Raw genomic sequence first — 20,457 nt, 5'->3', positions numbered from 1 at the left:
TATTTGCACAGTTTCTGAGGCACCATCTCCTACTGAGCATGTGCAAGAATTCACATAATATATGTATATGCATTTCTGATTGGCTGATGGCTGTTGTCACATGATACAGGAGGAGTGGAAATAGACATAACATTGAAATTTGTCCCAAAAAAAAAATACTTTTCATTTGAAGTTCAGACTAAGTGCTATTGCATTGTCTTGTTATCATGCATTTGATAATTATGCAAAACTACTGTATTTCCTGATCCTTTAATGGTTCTTTAACTTGAGAATCTGTATAGGAGAGTAGGTGAAACATTACTGCGTATGAAATTCGGCAGTACTTTTTGTATTTAACAATGTTGGCAACTCAAAATTAGTTGGCTAACCACTGCTTTTTGTAAGCAGGATACTATATTTGTCAGAATATAAAATAACATAAAACAGAATTGAATTGAAAACCAGCAAATATGATTCATACCATCATACCATAAATGAGGCAAGTACAGGTAAGGGTCATTAATTGAAAACTGCAAAAAAAAGCTAAAATAGTAAAATTACTACAAAGAAAAAAGTGATATTAGGCATTATAGTAAGGCTTTCACTATAGAAATACAGAAATCAAAGACATGAGTGACAGGTCAAACTCATTAGAGAATCTACAGGTGAAAAACAATTGGGAAAGTTGTTAGACAAGATAGTTTCTCAATATGCCTGACTAGCTGCACAGTAGGAATCTAAATTTGACTGTCACATTTACACATGGAGTCAGACTCTTTAGTACAGGCAGCAGGAGGAGGTATGACCACTGAAGATTGGCTGTTGGCTAATCCTTCAGGGCTCACTTAAAAGATTAGGGGGTGGGTGGTGCTAAGATTCCCTGAACTGGGTAAAGAGTTTGCAAGCAGGCAAACACGCACAGACTTAATTCACTTCTCATGCAGCATACAGGCTCCAGCTGTCTCTATCTACAGCTGCAGTGAAGTTTGTGAAAGGGAGAGTGAATAACTAAAAACGAAGGGAAAAGGAAACTACCTAATACAATTTTGCATTAAGAAAAAGCTGACAATTTTGCATGATTTCATTTTTTTTATTGTGAAACAAATATACAAAGTACCAGAAGCATCTTTGGTTTATACATGAATTAGATTAGTGTGTTTAGTTGTTTTATTTTTACTTTTGGTACAGCCATGCAGTTCCAGTGGAATATTGTGACTTGGATAAACTCCTTGTTGTTTGGACTCATTCTCTGGAGTTCTGCAGAAGAATATGATTACTACAGCTGGCAGTCAGACAATTTTCAGAATGGACGCTTCTATGCTAAACAGAGCCAATGTGTGGACATTCCATCAGATCTCCATCTCTGCCACAATGTGGGGTACAAGAAAATGAGATTGCCTAATTTGCTTGACCATGAAACCATGCCGGAGGTTAAACAGCAAGCCAGCAGCTGGGTGCCCCTGCTGGCAAAAAGGTGCCATAGAGATACCCAAGTCTTCCTATGCTCACTTTTTGCTCCTGTGTGCTTAGAAAGGCCAATTTATCCATGTCGGTCACTTTGCGAGGTTGTGCGCGACAGCTGTGCTCCTGTCATGGAATCCTATGGTTTTCCTTGGCCAGAGATGTTGAACTGTAATAAATTTCCTCTTGATAATGACCTCTGTATTGCCGTACAGTTTGGCAGCAAACAAGTCACACAACCACCAGGTAACCCACTCTCCTTTATTAAAATATTCATAGGTTTCAAACAGCTTGGGAACATTTTGCCATCATTTATTTTATTCTTGAGTCACCCATATGGTTTATTTTACATTAAAAAGATGCAACTGACTGTTATCCCCAATCAATTATTTATTTGAACCTGATTTTTAATTCAAAACATTTCCGATTATTCTTTTTTTATTGACTGAAAAGTTTATCTTATTTTATTCTCAAAAATCCATTTAGTCCTTTTAATTAAACAACATGGAAAAACTATTCACATGTAATATAAACCAATATGTATTATCTTTAAGGATTAATTTAAACAATTTGTATAGAGATTAAATCAACTAAAAATTTGCATAGATTGCATGTATTTTGCTACTTTTGTCCCTTTGTGGTTAACTTAATGATATTTGTATGTATGGTCAGGAAGAAATAGGTCATCACATCATTTCTGTATTTAGTCTTACTTTTGTATATTTTTTTACTTTTTTTAAGTTCTGGAAAACATAGCATAACATGTGAGCTGTGAACAATACCACTGGTTAATTATCTGTTATGTTGCAAACTCAGAGGTACCCTGATTCAACTCCCTCACAGTAAACTACCTTTTCTATAAGTGAACATTTTAAAAAAAAGATTTTGCTGTTTTATGTGCTATTAACTGCTACTCCCTGAGACCAATCAACTAAAACAATTTTAAGAAACATTGATACAATGATACAAAGGTACACAGTAAAGCAATATATATATATTATTATTTTTTAATCTCCAGTTATTAGTTACTTGTAAGAAAATGTTTACCTATATCCATTTCCAAAGCGCAGAAGGCACTTTTACCCAAGGTACTTTACACTGCTAACCAATTGCACACTCAATGAATTACTCCAAACGTGGTGTCCAAAGCCAATACAGAACTGATATAGGAGCAATTCAAAGTACTTTACTTTTGAAGGACACTGAAAAGCATTTTAATTTTTTTTCTTCAAGTAATTAATAACTGCAGACTTTAAGATAGGCATTCTTTTTAAATGTTTATTTTTGATGCAGTTTCATATCACTTTAAGGATAACATTAAAGTGCAGTTTCATATCACTTTGAGGATAACATTAAAGTGCAGTTTCATATCACTTTGAGGATAACATTAAAGTGCAGTTTCATATCACTTTAAGGATAACATTAAAGTGCAGTTTCATATCACTTTAAGGATCACTGCAAATCATTTATAAATATCAGGTAATACATATAGTTATATTGGGCATGTTTAGCTGCCTATCTTCAACCAAAGTGCATCATTTTTCCTTCCTTATATCATGTCTAGTGTTAAATATGCTAATGTAATAAGCACTCACATATCATTCATTGTTAATATTCAACTGTCATACATCATAAATTTAGGCTTGGCATATCCTCAAAACCAGGTAGCAACAATGAGAATATTATTTCTGACTCCTAAGATTTCAGAATTATCCAACAGGTATCTATGTATCTGCATGTCTTCCTGAGCATTTATTTGTATATCCATAGGAAAAAAAAAATCCTTCCTTTACTCAATTGAAGGTCTGGCTTGCAATAATTGTCAATCGTATTAACATTAAATCATGTGTTTAAATTCTGAAGCTAAGCAATGGAATGCAAAGTATTTGTACATCTTTTCTACAAAATTAGAAAAAGAAAGAAACAAATTGCCATTTAAAAAATTAAATATATATATATAAAAATAAATAAACATAAATATATATATGAAGAAGAGAGAAAAACTATTTTTATATAGCAATAAAAATTTGGGTTTATTCACATTTCTGGCTTAAAATAAAGTTGTTTTTTATCAAAACTATTTATTTTACCTCCCTATTTAATAGCTTTTAATTTCAGTTTTATTACAATCTTCTAAAGAGAAAAAACAGATACAATCTTAGCTCACATATTACATTTAGATGCCATGAATGGTTCAGACAAAAACACTTAATTACTACTTTTTTTTAAATCCACATGTAAAATTATTTAAATAAATTTGATCATGTTTTCCTAAGAAAAGACAATACTTTGGTTATCAAAAGCAGCTTTCTTGGCAATTTTTATACTTTATAAAAAATTGCATTCCAAAGCTAACATAATTCACTGGACAGATAAGGAAGCAAAATTCCCTTGGAGAATAATGTGAGCAAAACATATTTAGCTGATCTACAGAACTTTTAGGAAAAGTCAGCACTAAAGAAACTTGATTAAACACTCTGTGGTCAAAGTACATTTGAAAAAGAAGGAATAATAAATGTGTGCATTAAATGAACACATTCATAAATAATTTTAAAAATATTTATTAAACATTTAACTAACACTTTATAATGTAATGCTACATTTTTTATTTCGGCAATATGTTAAATTTGAGATAAATTGATTGATTATGCTAATAAATTAGAACAATGGCGTTCATTCTTTGTGTAGTGGTTTGCAAAGGGTTTACATTTAAAGCCATTTTAATTCATTCAAAATAAATTTTTCTTACATGTATTCAAATTGTTTATGATTAATTTGAACTGTGAAAAATCATTGATTTTGGATCCTTTACACGAGACACCAGTGGTCACATCATTCTTTAATTATCTAAATCAACATCCTTAGCATCTTTAAAGAAAAAAAAACGTTTTGGCTTGATTCAAAGGCCATATTATGGCTATTTGTGAAAGGTTTTATTAAATATTTACATTTTGTGCATGCTCAGCTCAATAACATATACAATGTTTAATAAAAAAAAACTTTAAAAACATAACACAAATCATATTTTTAAATCAAGAAACTACTCCAAAACTAAAATAAACTTAACACAATGATCATGTATGATTTCAATTATAAACATTTTTAATACACATTGATTTGTTAACATTAGTTAAGAGATTGTTTTTATAACTTTAGTGTACTGTCCAATGACTTGTTAAACCAGCTGCAGGGTATAAAATGTATGAGAAATTGCATTTTCTGGTTTATTTGTGTGTATGAAAAAGCTGGTTTTGTGGTTTGAAACCACAGTATTTTATAATGGGTTGAGCTTGCAGGTAAAATCAGATCTCATTATGTTATCTTTTTGTGTACACACACAAGCTTCCTTATCTTATATGTGTCTGTAAACCAAAGATCAATATTTAGGGCCTGATATTCCAAACCTTGCCGGCATGGAGAGAAATCACACAAAATCTTTGGGATCTTTTGTAGACCTTGTATAGTAATGGCAATGTAGGAGTCTCTCACATAAAGAACAATACATAGCAACATAAAAATTTCTCAATATAAATTTATGTTTCTAAAACATTTTTAAGGACCTCACAGTACTGAGGAGACTACTTATAATATCTTGCCTGAGCGGCGAGGTTTTAAATATCAAGCCCTTAGAGATAACAATGGATGTTATTAGACATGTGCATGGCGAAAAAATTCGGTTTGGTTCGGATCGATTCGGAATTTTTTGAAGTTCGGTTCGGATCGATTCGAATTCGGAAAATTCTGAATCGATTCGTTTCAGATTCATTTCGGATTCATTCGGATTCGAAGAAATTCGGCTGGATTCGGTTCGATTCGGTTTGGAAATTCTGCATTTCGGTAAGTGTTAGGTGGGATTAGACTAGTATTATACTGTATATTAGGTGTAAACCTAACATACTGTACAATACTAGTGTAATCCAGAGGCCATCCCGAATTTACGAATCAATTCAAACTAATTCGGTTTGATTCGGAAAATTCGGCAGAATTTTAATTCGGATATTCGGTTCGATCCGAATCGCCGAATTTGCCGAATTTTCCAAATTTCCGAATCGCACATATCTAGATGTTATAATTTTATTAATTATCTCTTCTATACCCCACCGGGAGTGTAATTTCTTCTGCTGGTTATCTTCCCATTGCCTGTCAATAGCCTTGACTTAAAGGGACATGAAACCCAAAAATGTGATGATTCAGATAGAACAAACAATTTTAAAGGACTTTCCAATTTACTTCTATTATCCTATTTTCTTTGTTTTCTTGTTATCCTTTGATGAAAAGCAAGAAGGTAATTTCAGGAGCGTACACGTGTCTGCAGCACTATATGGCAGCAGTTTTGCAACAATGTTATACATTAGCAAGAGCACTAGATGGCAGCACTATTTATTGGCATGTAGTGCTCCAAACATGTGTACGTCACCTGTCTAGATATCTCTTCAAATAAAGAATAAAAAGAGAATGAAGCACATTTGATAATATAAGTAAATCGGAATCTTTTTAAAAATTGTATTCTCTATCTGATTTGTGAAAGAAAAAAAATTGGGGTTCATGTCCCTTTAAAGGGACACTCAAGTCAAAATTAAACTTTTATGATTCAGATAGTGCCTGCAATTTTAAACAATTTTCAAATTTACTTCCATTAACAAAATGTGCAGTCATTTTATATTTACACTTTTTGAGTCACCAGCTCCTACTGAGCTTGTGCAAGAAGTCACAGAATATATGCATATGCATTTGTGATTGGCTAATGGCTGTCACATGATACAGGGGGGGTGATAATAGACATAACTTTAAAATTTGTCAGAAAAAAAATCTACTTCTCATTTGAAGTTCAGACTAAGTGCTATTGCTTTTTCTGGTTATCATTAATTTGTTGATTATGCAAATATTCTGTATTTACTAGTCCTTTAAAGGGACACTGTACCCAAAATTTTTGTTTCGTGATTCAGATTGAGCATGAAGTTTTAAGCAACTTTCTAATTTACTCCTATCATCAAATTTTCTTCATTCTCTTGGTATCTTTATTTGAAATGCAAGAATGTAAGTTTAGATGCCGGCCCATTTTTGGTGAACAACCTGGGTTGTCCTTCCTGATTGGTGGATAAATTCATCCACCAATAAAAAAAGTGCTGTCCAGAGTACTGAAACCAAAAAAAAGCTTAGATGCCTTCTTTTTCAAATAATGATAGCAAGAGAACGAAGAAAAATTGATAATAGGAGTAAATTAGAAAGTTGCTTAAAATTGCATGCTCTTTCTGAATTACAAAAGAAAAAAAATTGGGTACAGTGTCCCCACAGTACAGTGTCCCTACAGTATAGAAACTTTCAGTGTAGGTTGGGATACCACAGGTTAAATCAGCTATTTTAAATTGTGAAATATGGGCAAACAAGCCACTTGTAAACAATTTAAAACACTCCAGCAGGTAATATGGATCATTGGGAACAAATTAAAGGGAGACTTATTTTGTGCAAACTGTCCCTTTAAGTAATTCATACATAATTTTATAAATCTATTAACCACTTCATTTCCTGAGAGGCCTGCAACATATTGCTTATGAGAAACAAAATTAAAAACCCCATTTCACTTAAATTTCTGCAAAATAATTGTGTTTGCAAAAATGTATTCTTCTGTCCTTGCTAAAGTGGTAGCTTTTTACATGACTAATGCTGCAGCTTTGCACCATTATTATCAGATAGCATGCATATTAAAAAAAGATCCCTTTAAAAGTGATATAACTCTTAATAGAAGCATTTCTCAGGGTGAAGCATATTCAAAAAATGCTTTGAATGCTGTTTGAAATGTACTGCTGCACAGAATGCACTGACTTGGCCCGAAGCCATTGCATGGTCGAATTTGCCAGTACATGGCCTATCTGTTCATCAGTATCCCGCTGTGAAAGAGATAAAAAAAAGTCAGAATGAAACTTGCATGATTCAGATAGAGCATGCCATTTTAAGACACCTTTAAATTCACTTATTTTTTCAAATTTACTTTGTTCTGTTTTACCCTTTGTTGAAAAATAATATGTACATATCCTACACTACTGGAAGCTAGCTGATGATCTGTGGGTAAACACTTTAATCGGCTCACCAGATATGCTCAGCTAGCTTCCAATAGTGAAGCACTGCTCTGGAGCAGACTTTAACTATGTGTTTAATCCCTATGCAGCAGTTAAACAATAATACAATTCTATAACATATTAGAGCATTTTTCGTTTTGCACTTTTATATGCCTTTTAATGTATTAGCTAAAATTGTTAAGAATGATATAATCTGCTACATAACTTGTTTTTTGAAATATCTTTGCATGAATTCACCAGTACAGGTACACATAAAGTGCATCAGCAAAAAATTAATTTGCAACGTTACAAAAATCAAATTGTTAAAGGGGCCTTCTTGGGTAGAAGTAAAATGGACTGTTTTGTAGTTTTAAATTAAATTATTATTTTACCATGAATTTAATCTTTCCTAAAGAGCTAAACACATACCATACTGTCAATCAGGTACAGGCATAGACACAAATGTTAAAGGGACAGTTTATGCAACATTTTCTTCCCTTTAATTTGTTCCTGATGTTACATTTGACCTGTTGGTGTGTATTAAAAAGTAACTCCTTTACCATTATTTTGCATTTGAAATAGCTGATTTTGCCTGTGGTATCCCTACCTATACAGAAAGTTTCTGTATAAATTATTGACAAGCTATGTAAACACAGCCAGCAGAAGAAATTACACTCCCAGTTGGGTGTGGGAGGGATAAGTAATAAAATGTTAATTTTCCATTATTCTCTCTAAGTATTGGGATTGATTTACAGACAGGTATAAGATAAAGAAGCTTGTGTATGTACACAAAGTGATAAAATAATAAGATCTGTTTTTACCTGCAAGCTCCGTCCATTTTTATAGGTTGTAGTTTTAAAGCACAAAACCAGCTATATCATATATATAAATAAACCTGAATAAAACAATTTCTCATACATTACTGGTATAAGTAATTGGAAATATATTAAGGAAAATCAATTTTATAGTATACTGTCCCTTTAAGATTTGTTTCTGAGCAATATAATAATTAGTATATTCAGTACCATGTAATGAAGTAGCTGCATCTAAAGGTCTACCAGAATATATCTTTAAAGATTAGGGCTTGTCATTACAAAATATCCAAAACCCCTCCTCCAGCTCTCCTAGATGATAGCTGCCAAGTCACACCCCTGAATTTCTTACTCTTATGTCAAGCTCCACCCACTCCTCACTTCAGTTCACCACCGTGGTCTGGCTCCTCCTGTCTTGCCAGCCATGACTCCTCTCCGATCTTCCTGACTAAGCCGCCTGCCACTCTATCCAAGATAGTCTGTAGGAAATGATGGGAGGTATGATAATGTAGTCAGTGTTATTTTGATGGCTATATGAAATAACATTTGCAGTAGCTACAGATTTTAGTTAGGAATTAGGGGTTTGGTATAGGACTAGTCTAATATCTATATTAAAGATCAAATTAAATCTCTGTCAATGAAAGGTTGTATACAAGGGTGGAATTAGACATTAAAAATATGGTATACTAACAGAGGTTGCCTAAACTTCATGTGAAGGGTGGATGAGGTTACTCTTGTGGTATCAGTGTAAAATTATTAATCCTTTTAAATACCCCTTACCCATATTTAACTATTGTATTGTCCTGGATATAGCAAACAGAGCAAAGTTCATCTATTGAATGGAGCTGCCTAGCAAATATATGGCCACTGATGATTTTGAAAATTGCAAATTTTATAATAATGATAAGAGGTGCACAGCATAATATACCCAAAAATGTCCAGATATTGCTTGATGGTCACAAGTTAGGAAGCCTGCCCACCGTCCTTTATACAGCTTCTCTCATTATGGCAAATCCAAGGAATAGTGTGGTGTGCCTAACCCTCACATGATATGCCTTGTCTGCCCACTACACACCTGCAGCCCTGATCAACCTGTCAAGGCTTTACCCACAAGTCCTCATCACCTCGCTGTCCTTTAAAGACTTCTGCAAATTTTAGGAGGCATCCCATAGAAACGCCACTGACTGATGCCATATTGACATCCATAAAGAACATCATATCCCCATCTTTTTTGTACACTATACTGTTAGCATACACAGCAAGAAACAGAAAAGCCCAGCCACTGGAAATAAAATCTAAGCCTCTATTTCTCCATAGGGGTCACAGTGTTACAGAAATGAGTCAATGTTTCAAGCTCAAAAGCCCTTAATCATGCCTCATGATTAAGAGCTTTTGAGCTTGAAACCTTGTCTCAGTTCTGTTTCACCTTGACCCTTATGGAGAAATTAAGGATTTTATTTTATTTCCTGTGGCTGGACTTCTCTGTTTCTTGTACATGAGGGACTGTCCTTCTCTCTCAGTGCCTGCAGGTGTGAGGGTGCTGCCCAAACCACTCTCCTAATAAATAGCATACACAGCAAGTTCAAGTTTAAAATACTAATAATATAAATAAATAAAAACTGCTTTGTCCTGCTATAATACATATATCTCAACATTAAATATGTGAATTGATATGCATAGTACTTCTTTGTGGAGCAGGCTATTTTATCTGTACTATCTACATATGACATTCATTTTCTAGTCTGAATACTATTATTCTGTACCGTGTATTGGCTTAGAGGATTCATATTTTCAAAACTTAAATGAGAACATTTTACAGAACATCTATTTCTGACAATGCTTCTGCACTCGTATAGCCTTGAGTGCTTTGCTCTGGATTTATAAGAGACATCTGCCCTATTTTATTGCTGAACTCCAAATGTTTAATTTATTTTTGTCCTCACTGCAAAGAATGTGTGGAAGACAGCTTTCCTGGATCATTTTTAATATTTAGTTTTTTGTCTTGTTATTTATATATTTTCTTATTATGAATGATTTTTATGACTATGCGATCATATTCTGAATCACCTAAAAATTTGGAAAATACATGAACAAAGCTATAGAATTTTTTTTAACCCTTTGGTTGCCAGACAGAGCTATATGTTAAATTGTAGTAATATGTTGTAAACAGCTTTGACTGCTAAAGGATTAAAGAGGCCAAAGTAATTTTCATATATTTACAGTATCTATCAGCAATTAACCACAATTTGTTTACAATTTGTTAGCAAATTTGATTTGCAGTCCAGGGAATCCACTTGTGTTTTGTTTATGTTATATCTTTTTGAGTGGGGTGGCAATTAGAAAAATATATAAGTATCAATCACTATGTGAATATTGCATTGTCAGTGTTTGGATCTTGCAAGATGTATACCAGCCAATCTGGGGGCAAAGAAAAAAATATCAATTTAAATTACAGGAGCAAAATAATGAAATTGAATTTGCATTTGTTTTTTATACGTATATGCACAAATTTTATTTTTTATTATTACATTTCCAATTTAAAGCCTTAAAGGAATATGATACCCAAATGTTGATGCACTTGAAAGTGATGCAGTATAAGTGTAAAAAGCTTAGAAGAAAATATCACCTGAACATCTCTAGTTTTCACACCTTACTGTATAGAGACTTTAAGCAGCCAATCAGGATATTAGTCTCAGGACTTCGAAGGGAGTGTGCATCTGGCATGTGCAGTCACAGTCATGTTATTTTCCTTTTCAGTTTAACGAAGTCTATGAAATCTCACAAGAATTCAGTGAAATCTAATAAGATCACAGCAAAGCAAAGCATGACTTCAACATTGCTGATGCTGATTGGTTATTGTCTTTTGTTGTTGTTTTTTTAACCTGCAGCTGGACAGCAGCTGAAGTATAACTGTTATCAGAGCACTTACTTTTGTAAACTGAAGACATTTGGAGGTAAATTATCTTTTTTACATAGAGATGTCCAGGTGATATGTTCTTGTCAGCTTTTTACAGCTATACTGCATCACTTTCATGTGATTTAGCATATGGGTATTATGCCCCTTTAAAATTGGGATTTAGAAAACTGACATCTCATATGTCTTACACGTTCCTTATTTCAGTTTTGGAAGATAACATGGGTTTAAGGAACATAAAAATGGTATAATGTGTCAATCACTCAGTTGGATCAGTCCAGGGGAATTTTAATCCATCAACTGTAAGAGGAGTGGTGGAGAGGATTGAAAGTTGTTGTTTTAAGACCACTGCTTCATAAATTGTGGTTGCAGGCTCAAATGAGTGAGCCTGCAACAGATAGGACCCTTAACAGCTTAATAAATGTACCCCATTGTATTATTGTTTGCATATAACTGTGCTTAAACCCTGCAAAGATGTTAAACACATAGTTAAAATCAGCTCCAGAGCAGCAATGTACTACTGTAACCTAGCTGAAAACATTAGGTGAGCCAATGATGACACATATGTAAGTAGCCACCAATTACCAGCAAGCTCCCTGTAGTGCATTGCTTTTCCTGAGCCTACCTAGATATGCTTTTCAGCAAAGGATACCAAGACAGCAAAATAATTTGATAGCCATCTCTTCCTGTACTAATTTGTTTTATGTAGTCTTTTATTCTGTATTTGTATCTTACCACACATCTTTGTCATTCTATACCCCTACTTTTATATCCAACACTATGGAATAATATTAAAGTGACAATCTATTCAGAATTAAACTTTCATAATTCAGATAGGGCATACAATGTTAAAGAACTTTCCAATTTACTTTTATCATTAAGTTTGCTTTGTTTTCTTGGTATTCTTTGTTGAAAGCTTAACCTAGGTGGGCTAATAGGCTATTGTCTAAGCCTTTGAAGGCCGCCTCTTATCTCAGTGCATTTTGACAGTTTTCCACAGCTAGACCGCACTAGTTCATGTGTGCCATATAGATAACATTGTGCTCACTCCCATGGAGTTATGGGTGGGTCAACACTGATTGGTTAAATTGCAAGTCTGTGAAAAGCACTGACATAAGGGGGGCAGTCTGCAGAGGCTTAGTAATCACAGAGGTAAAAAGTATATTAATATAATAGTGTGTTGTTTATGCAAAACTGGGGAAAGGTTAATAAAGGGTTTATATATCTTGTTTATATTGTCCCTTTAATAGTAAGTAAATTGAGAAGTCCAGTGGCATATTTAGGCTTTTTGTTGAACTAGGCACTCAAAATCCAGCTGCAACCCAACCACCGCCCCCCAGGTTTTAGGCCTTATTTAGCCATAATATTTTTTGGTCAGGGTGTAACATGACTTTTGTTTTTTCATGGCATTTCCAAAGCAAATGTTCCCCAGGGCTTGCAAAACACCTGCATACACTTGGGTGGGTTAAATTAGAACATGTGTACACAGTATACATGTGAGCAGTAATAATATTTAGATATACAGAACTCCAAGCTATCCCAATTTGAAAGGGACAGTCCCTGATTCTGAGCTCTGTCCCTCTGATATAGCCATATGTCCATATTTGCAGAATTTCCCTTAGCCCCACCCACAAACTTCCCAGACACACCCACAGACCACCCAAACACACCCACTATCCCACCCACTAACCATCAACGATCCCTCCAAACATGGCTACACCCACAAAATGGTGACAGGCCCCTATCATGCCTGATGCTCAACCAAAAAAAATGTTGGCAGGTATGATGTATATCTATCTATCAATCAATCTATCTATTTGTCTATATATAAAATACAGATTGCTAGCGCAAGCCTGATGCTCCCAACAGAGACTCAAAAAGTGCTGCCCCCCCAATCTGCTGCCCTAGGCAAGTGCCTTGTTTGCCTTGGCCACACTACGCCCCTGCAGAAGTCTCTAAAAATTGCATAATCTATCTGAACCAGGGAAATTTAATATTGACGTTCATGTTCTTTTAAAGGGACATAAAACTGGTTGAAATATGTGTATATCCTAAAATGGCTAATTAATTAAAAATAGTTAGATTTACATTTTTTTTTTAAATTGCTGGCAAGTGTTTTATAATAATTTTCAAAAATAAGCAAAATTAATTACATAGATAAGCTGCCTGGAGAAGCCAACTCTACCCCCCCCCCCCCCTTATTAGTGTTTAGACACAGGCATTGTATTTCAAAAACTTCTAGGCATGCTCTAGCAGATAATCCCTATGCACTTTTGGGTTAGAGCTTTACAATTCAGAAACTTAAAAGAAAGGGTTAATGGCGATGCACTGCAGTATACATTTGCAGGTAAAGTAATTAAAGCACATATTATATTTTGTCTCTATCCCAACTTGTTTTATGTCCCTTTAATGTGAACATTTGAAAAATAATACTAAAAATAGAACAATGGCAAAATTTTATTGTGAGAAATTGCTTCTCATTTTAGACAAGTACATTTGTCACACAGTGTGCTAACGAGTGAAGGATAGAGGACAGGTCACTACAGTTTTACATGGGGACATGAAACCCAAAATTCTTATTTCACGATAGAGCATAAACTTTTCAATTTACTTCTATTATCTAATTCACTAAGTTTTCTCTGTATCCTTTGTTGAAAAACATACAGAGAGAGGCTCAGGAGCAGGGAGGTAGTTGCTGATTGGTGGCTGCACTGATTGCTGGTGGTTTACTTATGTGCTCAGCTAGCTCCCAGTAGTAAATTGCTGCTAGTTCAATAAAGGATACCAAGAGAAAGAAGAATTATTTTTTAATTTTATTTTTTAAAGTGTATGCTCTATTTGGGGTTTCATGTCCCTTTTACTCCATCAATTACAGACCCGGTATGAATAATAAACTAATCTGTGACTACTCAACATCTTCAGCAATAAGGCTATTTCCTCTCTTTATAGTGATAAAAACACCCGTCAGTTTAATTAATTAATATATTCATTAAATAAGAAAGAATAAGTCTTCAATTAACACCTGTTAAAAAAAGTGTTTGTGGGGGCTGAATGATCACTTATACACAATGATGCACCATGGATACATTTATCATTTGGAACCTGCACAATGAGTAATAGTGAAAACTGCTCAAATTCTAAATAAATAAATAAGCAATCTTGACACTTGTGCCAAGAAAAAATCACATCAGCATCGCTGACTATAAAAAGATGACTGACAAGCATATGAGCTGGTTGTGGGAGTATGCAGCCAATATAAAAACAAAAGGTATTGGGCCAGATTACGAGTGGAGCGCAAAATGTTTGCGCACAATCAATATCGCTTGTTTTTTTAAAGATGTATATGTATGTATATATAAATGTCTATATATGTGTAGATATGTATGTATATGTGTATATATCTATTTATAGATGTATATACACATATAAACACATAAATACACATTTGCATATATATATATAATTATTATTATACTTTATTTATGAAGCGCCAACATATTCCGCAGCGCTGTCCATGGATACAATTCATTTAAATAAAACAATGATATAAAACTTGGACAGAATTTACAAACACATACAGGAGGAATTGGGGGCCCTATTCCCATCGGAACTTACAATCTATAAGGGTAGGAGGTTGAGAAACAGGAGGTGAGGACTGCAAGATTGAGAAATATGTTAAGGCTGAGTTACATGAGGGAAATGTTAGGAAAGTGAAATTAATTAATTATTGAGTTGGGTGGTAGGCTTCCCTGAACAGAAAAGTCTTCAGGGAGCATTTAAAGGAAGAAAGATTAGGGCAATGCCTGGCAGCACGAGGGAGAGTGTTCCAGAGGGTAAGTGCTGCACGACAGAAGTCCTGCAGTCTAGCATGAGAGGAGGTGATAGTCGAGGATGCAAGGAGCAGGTCATTGTTGGATCTTAGTGGGCAGACTGGAGTATACTTTTTTATTAGAGAGGATCGGTAGAGGGGAGCGGCATTGGTGAGAGCTTTGTATGTAAGGGTGAGAATTTAATTCTGCTGTGAATGGGGAGCCAATGAAGGGACTCGCAGAGAGGTGCAGCAGATACAGAGCGACGGGAAAGGTGGATCAGCCTGGCAGAGGCATTTAAGATGGATTGAAGGGGGGAGAGGCGGGAAAGAGCAAGGACAGAAAGTAGGTTATTGCAGTAGTCAAGTCGGGAAATAACAAGGGAGTGGATTATTTGCTTTGTGGTATTAGCGCTCAGAAAAGGGTGAATCTTTGAAATATTGCGTAGATGGTTGGGGCAGGATATAGAAAGTGATTGGATATGGGGGGCAAAGGATAGATTTGAGTAAAGTGTAACTCCGAGGCAGCGGACTTGGGGCGATAGGGAAATGGTGATGCCGTCAACAGGGATAGAGAAGTCAGAAGTCAGCGTTAGCTTGAGGGGGGATAAGAAGGAGCTCAGTCTTGGAAATGTTAATCTTTAGGTGGTGAGAGGCCATCCAGGAAGAAATACCAGATAAGCAGTCGCTGACATGAGAAAGGACAGAGGGAGAGAGAGCAGGTGTGGAGAGGTAGATCTGGGTGTCATCAGCATGGAGGTGATATTTGAAGCTAAAACTGTTAAGTTTACCCAGTGAAGAAGTATAAATGGAGAAGAGTAGAGGACCCAGAACAGATCCTTGAGGTACTCCAACAGACAGAGGCATTGGAGAGGAGTCGCCGGCAAATAACACAGAAAAAGACCTGTGAGAAAGATAGGAGTGAATCCAGGAAAGAGCAGTGTCACAGAGGCCAAAATAGCTAAGGGTCTGTAGGAGGAGGGGGTGGTCAACTGTGTCGAAGGCAGCTGAGAGGTCAAGTAAGATGAGTATAGAGTAGTGGCCAATATTTTTAACAGAGAGAAGATCGTTAGTAACCTTGGTAGGGGCAGTCTCAGTTGCGTGTTTGGGGCAGAATCCAGATATATATGTGCATTGGAGCCATTTGCAGTTAAGTAGATAAAAACATGTAAAAACATATTTATGCAATATTAATTTTTCACATTAGAATGTTCTGCACAAAGAGGAGCGTGTTATAAGTATATTTATATAGATATTCCCATATATATATATCTGTATATATCTATACCTAAATATAATCAGATTTATATATATATATATATATATATATATATATATATATATATATATATATTAAAATTATGGGGGGAGATAAAAAACTGAAATTAAAATCCTCCATGTCTCAAAATTAAATCAATATAAATATTTGCATAGGAAATTAGTATATCTAGGCAAGTATCCCCGCTTGCTTTCCCCCAGAAATTCTTAATATACAATGTTTCCAATGCACAAGAGAATTGTGGGTAAGATATGCAAATTAGATATGCAAATTCTCAGTTTTTTTGCTTCAAAAATACTGTTTTGACACAGCGATCCTTTTAAACAGGAATATGACAGCAAACCAGAAATCACTCACTAGACAAGCCTGTTTCTTTCTTTTTGGAACTCATCAGTAGGAGATAGATTTCTGGTTGCTGCATTGGAAAAGCTATTTTCATGGTTAAACCAAAATTCATTAAAATTATGGGGGTTAGGGGGGCGGAGCCAGCAACTGAACAAACAAGACGTGTTTATGAGAGCTCCTGCTGCAATATATCTAATTTTGTTGTAAACAGGGACTAAACCCTCTGAGATTTACCTCAAAAATCTCCTTTAGGATACTCTCTACCCCATCGGAAGATCCCAGTGAATTGTCGCCGCGGTAGCCACATTATTTGCTCATCTATACCGTGTGGGAAACGACTAGGCTTTTACGGCCTACACTATTCATGGCGTCAACAGATAATGAAGCCTGGTCGGACATCTACGCAGCTCTGCAGGATTTAAGTTTGCAAATGTCGATTGGGTTCTCTGATATATTAACCCACCTAAGAGCTTCCGTATCACAGCATGAATTGCTGCAGCAGGATAAGGTGGAAAATGTCACTATAGTGACTTATGGAGACCGAGCCTGCAAACAAAGGGATTGGATAACGGACTCTATGCTAGACGCTTCTGAGACACCTAGTATTGTCACTGATCATTCCCTGCCCAGCTACAATGCAGATCAGAGAGATGCGGCTAGCGCTTTAACTCAGACCTCTATCCACTCGTTTGTAAAGAGAGAGCTTCTGGTGAATACTGGAGAGGTAACTATGCCTACTGAGGTACGGAACCGTAGATTACTTTTGTGGCCGCCAGACTACAGCCATCTGGGCTGCGACTCCGCAGGTGAGCATATGAGAGGAGACTGTACTGAACCTGTTAGTGAATCGGAGACTCTGTGGAGATTCTGTCATGCAATTTATAATTGCGTCCTGCCTGATGGCCTTTCCCTGACAAGTTGTGAAACTTACCATACCGCTACAGAGACTGATGCACAGAAGGGGTCACTATTTGAGCCGCACAGGAGAAACATTATATTTTATGCCGCAGCACTTTTGGACCCGTTTTACATCAGACCGGGTGCCCTTCCTAGCCCTGCAGACTTTACAACTCATATCTACAGCAGGAAGCTAATACCCGTGTATTGGAGCAATCTAATTAGATGTGGCGTGGGCTAGTGGAGACCTCTCTCGCTATGCTTTTAAGGACAGCTAGATCCTTTTCCGACCTCCCTCTTTCAGGACATTGTGTAACTCTGATATCACATATATTTTTAGTCAAATATATTATTTTATAGTTAGACACTGTTGTCTGTTGAATGTCTTTATATTGCCTGCCCCTCCAGTATGACGCAGATACAGACTACTATCGCAGAATACATGTCTTATCCATTTGTGTGTAATGTTTCTATTGTACTACAGGTCAAGTTTAAGAATAGGCTAACTATAGCTCTAGCTTCTGTTTGATTTTTTTATGTTATCGTATCTATTTGCTCCTCTGCTGACTAAACTTTATATACTTAATCCAGATACCCAAAGATATGTACAGATAGGTTATACTTATATCAAGACTCCCCAGCTACACAGAGACTATATTTCTTCCAACAATAATTGTTAGTTGTTATAATAATAACTCAAAAAGGGAGCTAATTAAAGTGGTTTTTATTTTGGATACACTAGCAAAGCAGGATTTTAATACAAACCCCTTTCAGATAAACAGCTCGCTGGTATCTAGTTATTGTACTGGAGCTTTGTTTAACTAAGTATATTGAATGTTTAACTACACCTCACTACACACTTTATTTCCGCAAAGGGGGTAAATTGAATATGCTTCAATAGCCATTTTACCCTGACAGGACGATCTCGGTGAGAGAGTTTTAGACTACTATAGGATCGTCAATTCATACTTATCCAGCCCTATGCACCCCCCCTGGTATTATTAGTACAAAGCCCCCAAGAATTATTCTCAAAAGTTAATGTTCACTTAAAATTTTTTACTCCAGCTAGCTAAGATACAGATATAGTTTGCTTTCTCATTTGCCCGCAGAGATGTGTTTATGTTTGGGCGCTAGTGGGTTCATTTAATGTATTTAATACTCTTTGCCCTTATAACTGTACATGGAAATACGTTATGTTTATGCTTTATTGTATCTATTTCTCTAGGATATGACATTACTTATGTTGAGTTCCATATTTATGTAAAATTATTTGTCTCAGTTGGGCTCCTCCCCTCCCTTTCCCGCCGGTACTGACTGCCTGCGGGTCATACCCCTATGCCTTTTTCCCACACTGCCTATAGCTGGTAATCCCCTAGGGGTGGAGCTCCTCTAGAAATCTCTTATGTTTCATATATACTAATGTCCCCCACCCCTCTTAATATTGATGGGAGTCACCCCTTTCCGTTTTATCTATAGAAAGTCAACCCCTACTGTTAGTCATGACATCGTTGTATTGGGTGTTTAATTTTACTCTAGTTCTCATACTTCATGTACTAAGATCCATTCTGGTATTTTAAGCTCTACCTACAGGTCATAACGAGACTAATGAAAGTTCGCCACTATATCCCTTTAATTGAGTATTCCAATTTACACTCTGTCTACTTGGCACTTCAAACTAACGCTCACTTAGGGTCCCGATCATAGTTAATTCAAGATTGACATCCCTACCGGCTCCGCCCTTCATTCCCTCCTCCATTTCCCCCCTTCTTATACTTCGTCCATGATAAGCCTCTCTCCTCCCTTTCCCGCCGGAGCTTATTGCCGGCGGGTCAGACCCCCACTCCTTTTTCCAGCTTCGTCTATAGATGACACTTCCCTAGGAGAGGGGCTCATCCAGAGATTCCCTATATCCCGAACATTTTACAGCCCCCCTCTCCACATAATACTACAGAGTGATTAGTGAGGCCCCTTACCTCCCATAATTGAGCTCTGGTTTTGTTCTGGTTGCATATTCTACGCATTTGTCATAACTTTCTCTTTATATAAGCATAATTCTATATTTAGATAATTACTCCGCTTTGAGGGAGCTATGCCCATCCCAGTAGTCATGTAAATAACAAGCCCTCCCTGTGAAGTCCACCCTTATATCCGTCCAATAAGGCTTTCCATACCTGCTCCCATGCCCTATTTGGCTCCGCCCCCCCCCATTCCCCTCCCCACTCCACTTTGAGCGGCTCTTGCCCGCTGCGTCCCCTTATCCCCCTCCCCGCTAAATTGGCCCATAAGTGGCCAAACACAAGCCAATCCATGTTTATCTTACTTTACTAGTTTATATTATGCTACAAACGCTTTTCAGGATAATGTGGAGAATATACTCTATTTCCCCCCTTCCTCTACCCCCATAAAACCAACCCTTCCTTGCTTTTATATCTTCTAAATTAATAACTTATGGTGTATTTATCCATCACAAGGTTGGGTCACTTTTAGTCTACATACCATATAAAAAAAACAAAAAAAAAACTGAGGTCTCAATTTGGATAGTCCAAAATCTTTACTAATACCTTTAATAAACGGGATTTATATGCCCCTTCTGTTTAGATTTATTGCCTAGTAAACCTCCATGCTCCTTCATAACACTAACCAGCTATAGCTTCTCCATTCTTTTACCGCTCACCATAGAGTATTACTCTTTATATTTTTGAATCTATACAATGTGGGCATATCTAGTACTGTTTATCTGGCAAGATCATGGTATTGGTATTGTACTATTCTCCTTTGTTATTATTGTTGGACGTTTCATTATTGTTATATTTGTTTATGACTTCAATAAAAAACTATTTAAATAAAATTATGGGGGGAGATAAAAAAATGAAATTAAAATCCTCCATGTCTCAAAATTAAATCAA

The 20,457-nt window shown here is 35.9% G+C and overlaps 1 protein-coding gene across 1 annotated transcript in view; it reads left to right on the top strand.

Annotated features, from left to right (window-relative positions):
• Nucleotides 1-1,009: 1,009 nt before the first annotated feature.
• The window catches only part of SFRP5 (secreted frizzled related protein 5), a 132,852-nt gene continuing 113,404 nt past the window's right edge, over nt 1,010-20,457 (top strand). Inside the window, exon 1 of the mRNA XM_053692549.1 lies at nt 1,010-1,686. Within this exon, the coding sequence (XP_053548524.1) occupies nt 1,170-1,686 (517 nt within the window). The 5' untranslated portion in view covers nt 1,010-1,169. The remainder of the gene's footprint in view (nt 1,687-20,457) is intronic.

This window comes from Bombina bombina, chromosome 9 (genome assembly GCF_027579735.1).
Source record: "Bombina bombina isolate aBomBom1 chromosome 9, aBomBom1.pri, whole genome shotgun sequence".
Classification (NCBI taxonomy): Eukaryota; Metazoa; Chordata; class Amphibia; order Anura; family Bombinatoridae; genus Bombina; species Bombina bombina.
The sequence above is the reverse complement of the archived record's forward strand: the minus strand, read 5'-3'. Positions and strand labels throughout refer to the sequence as shown.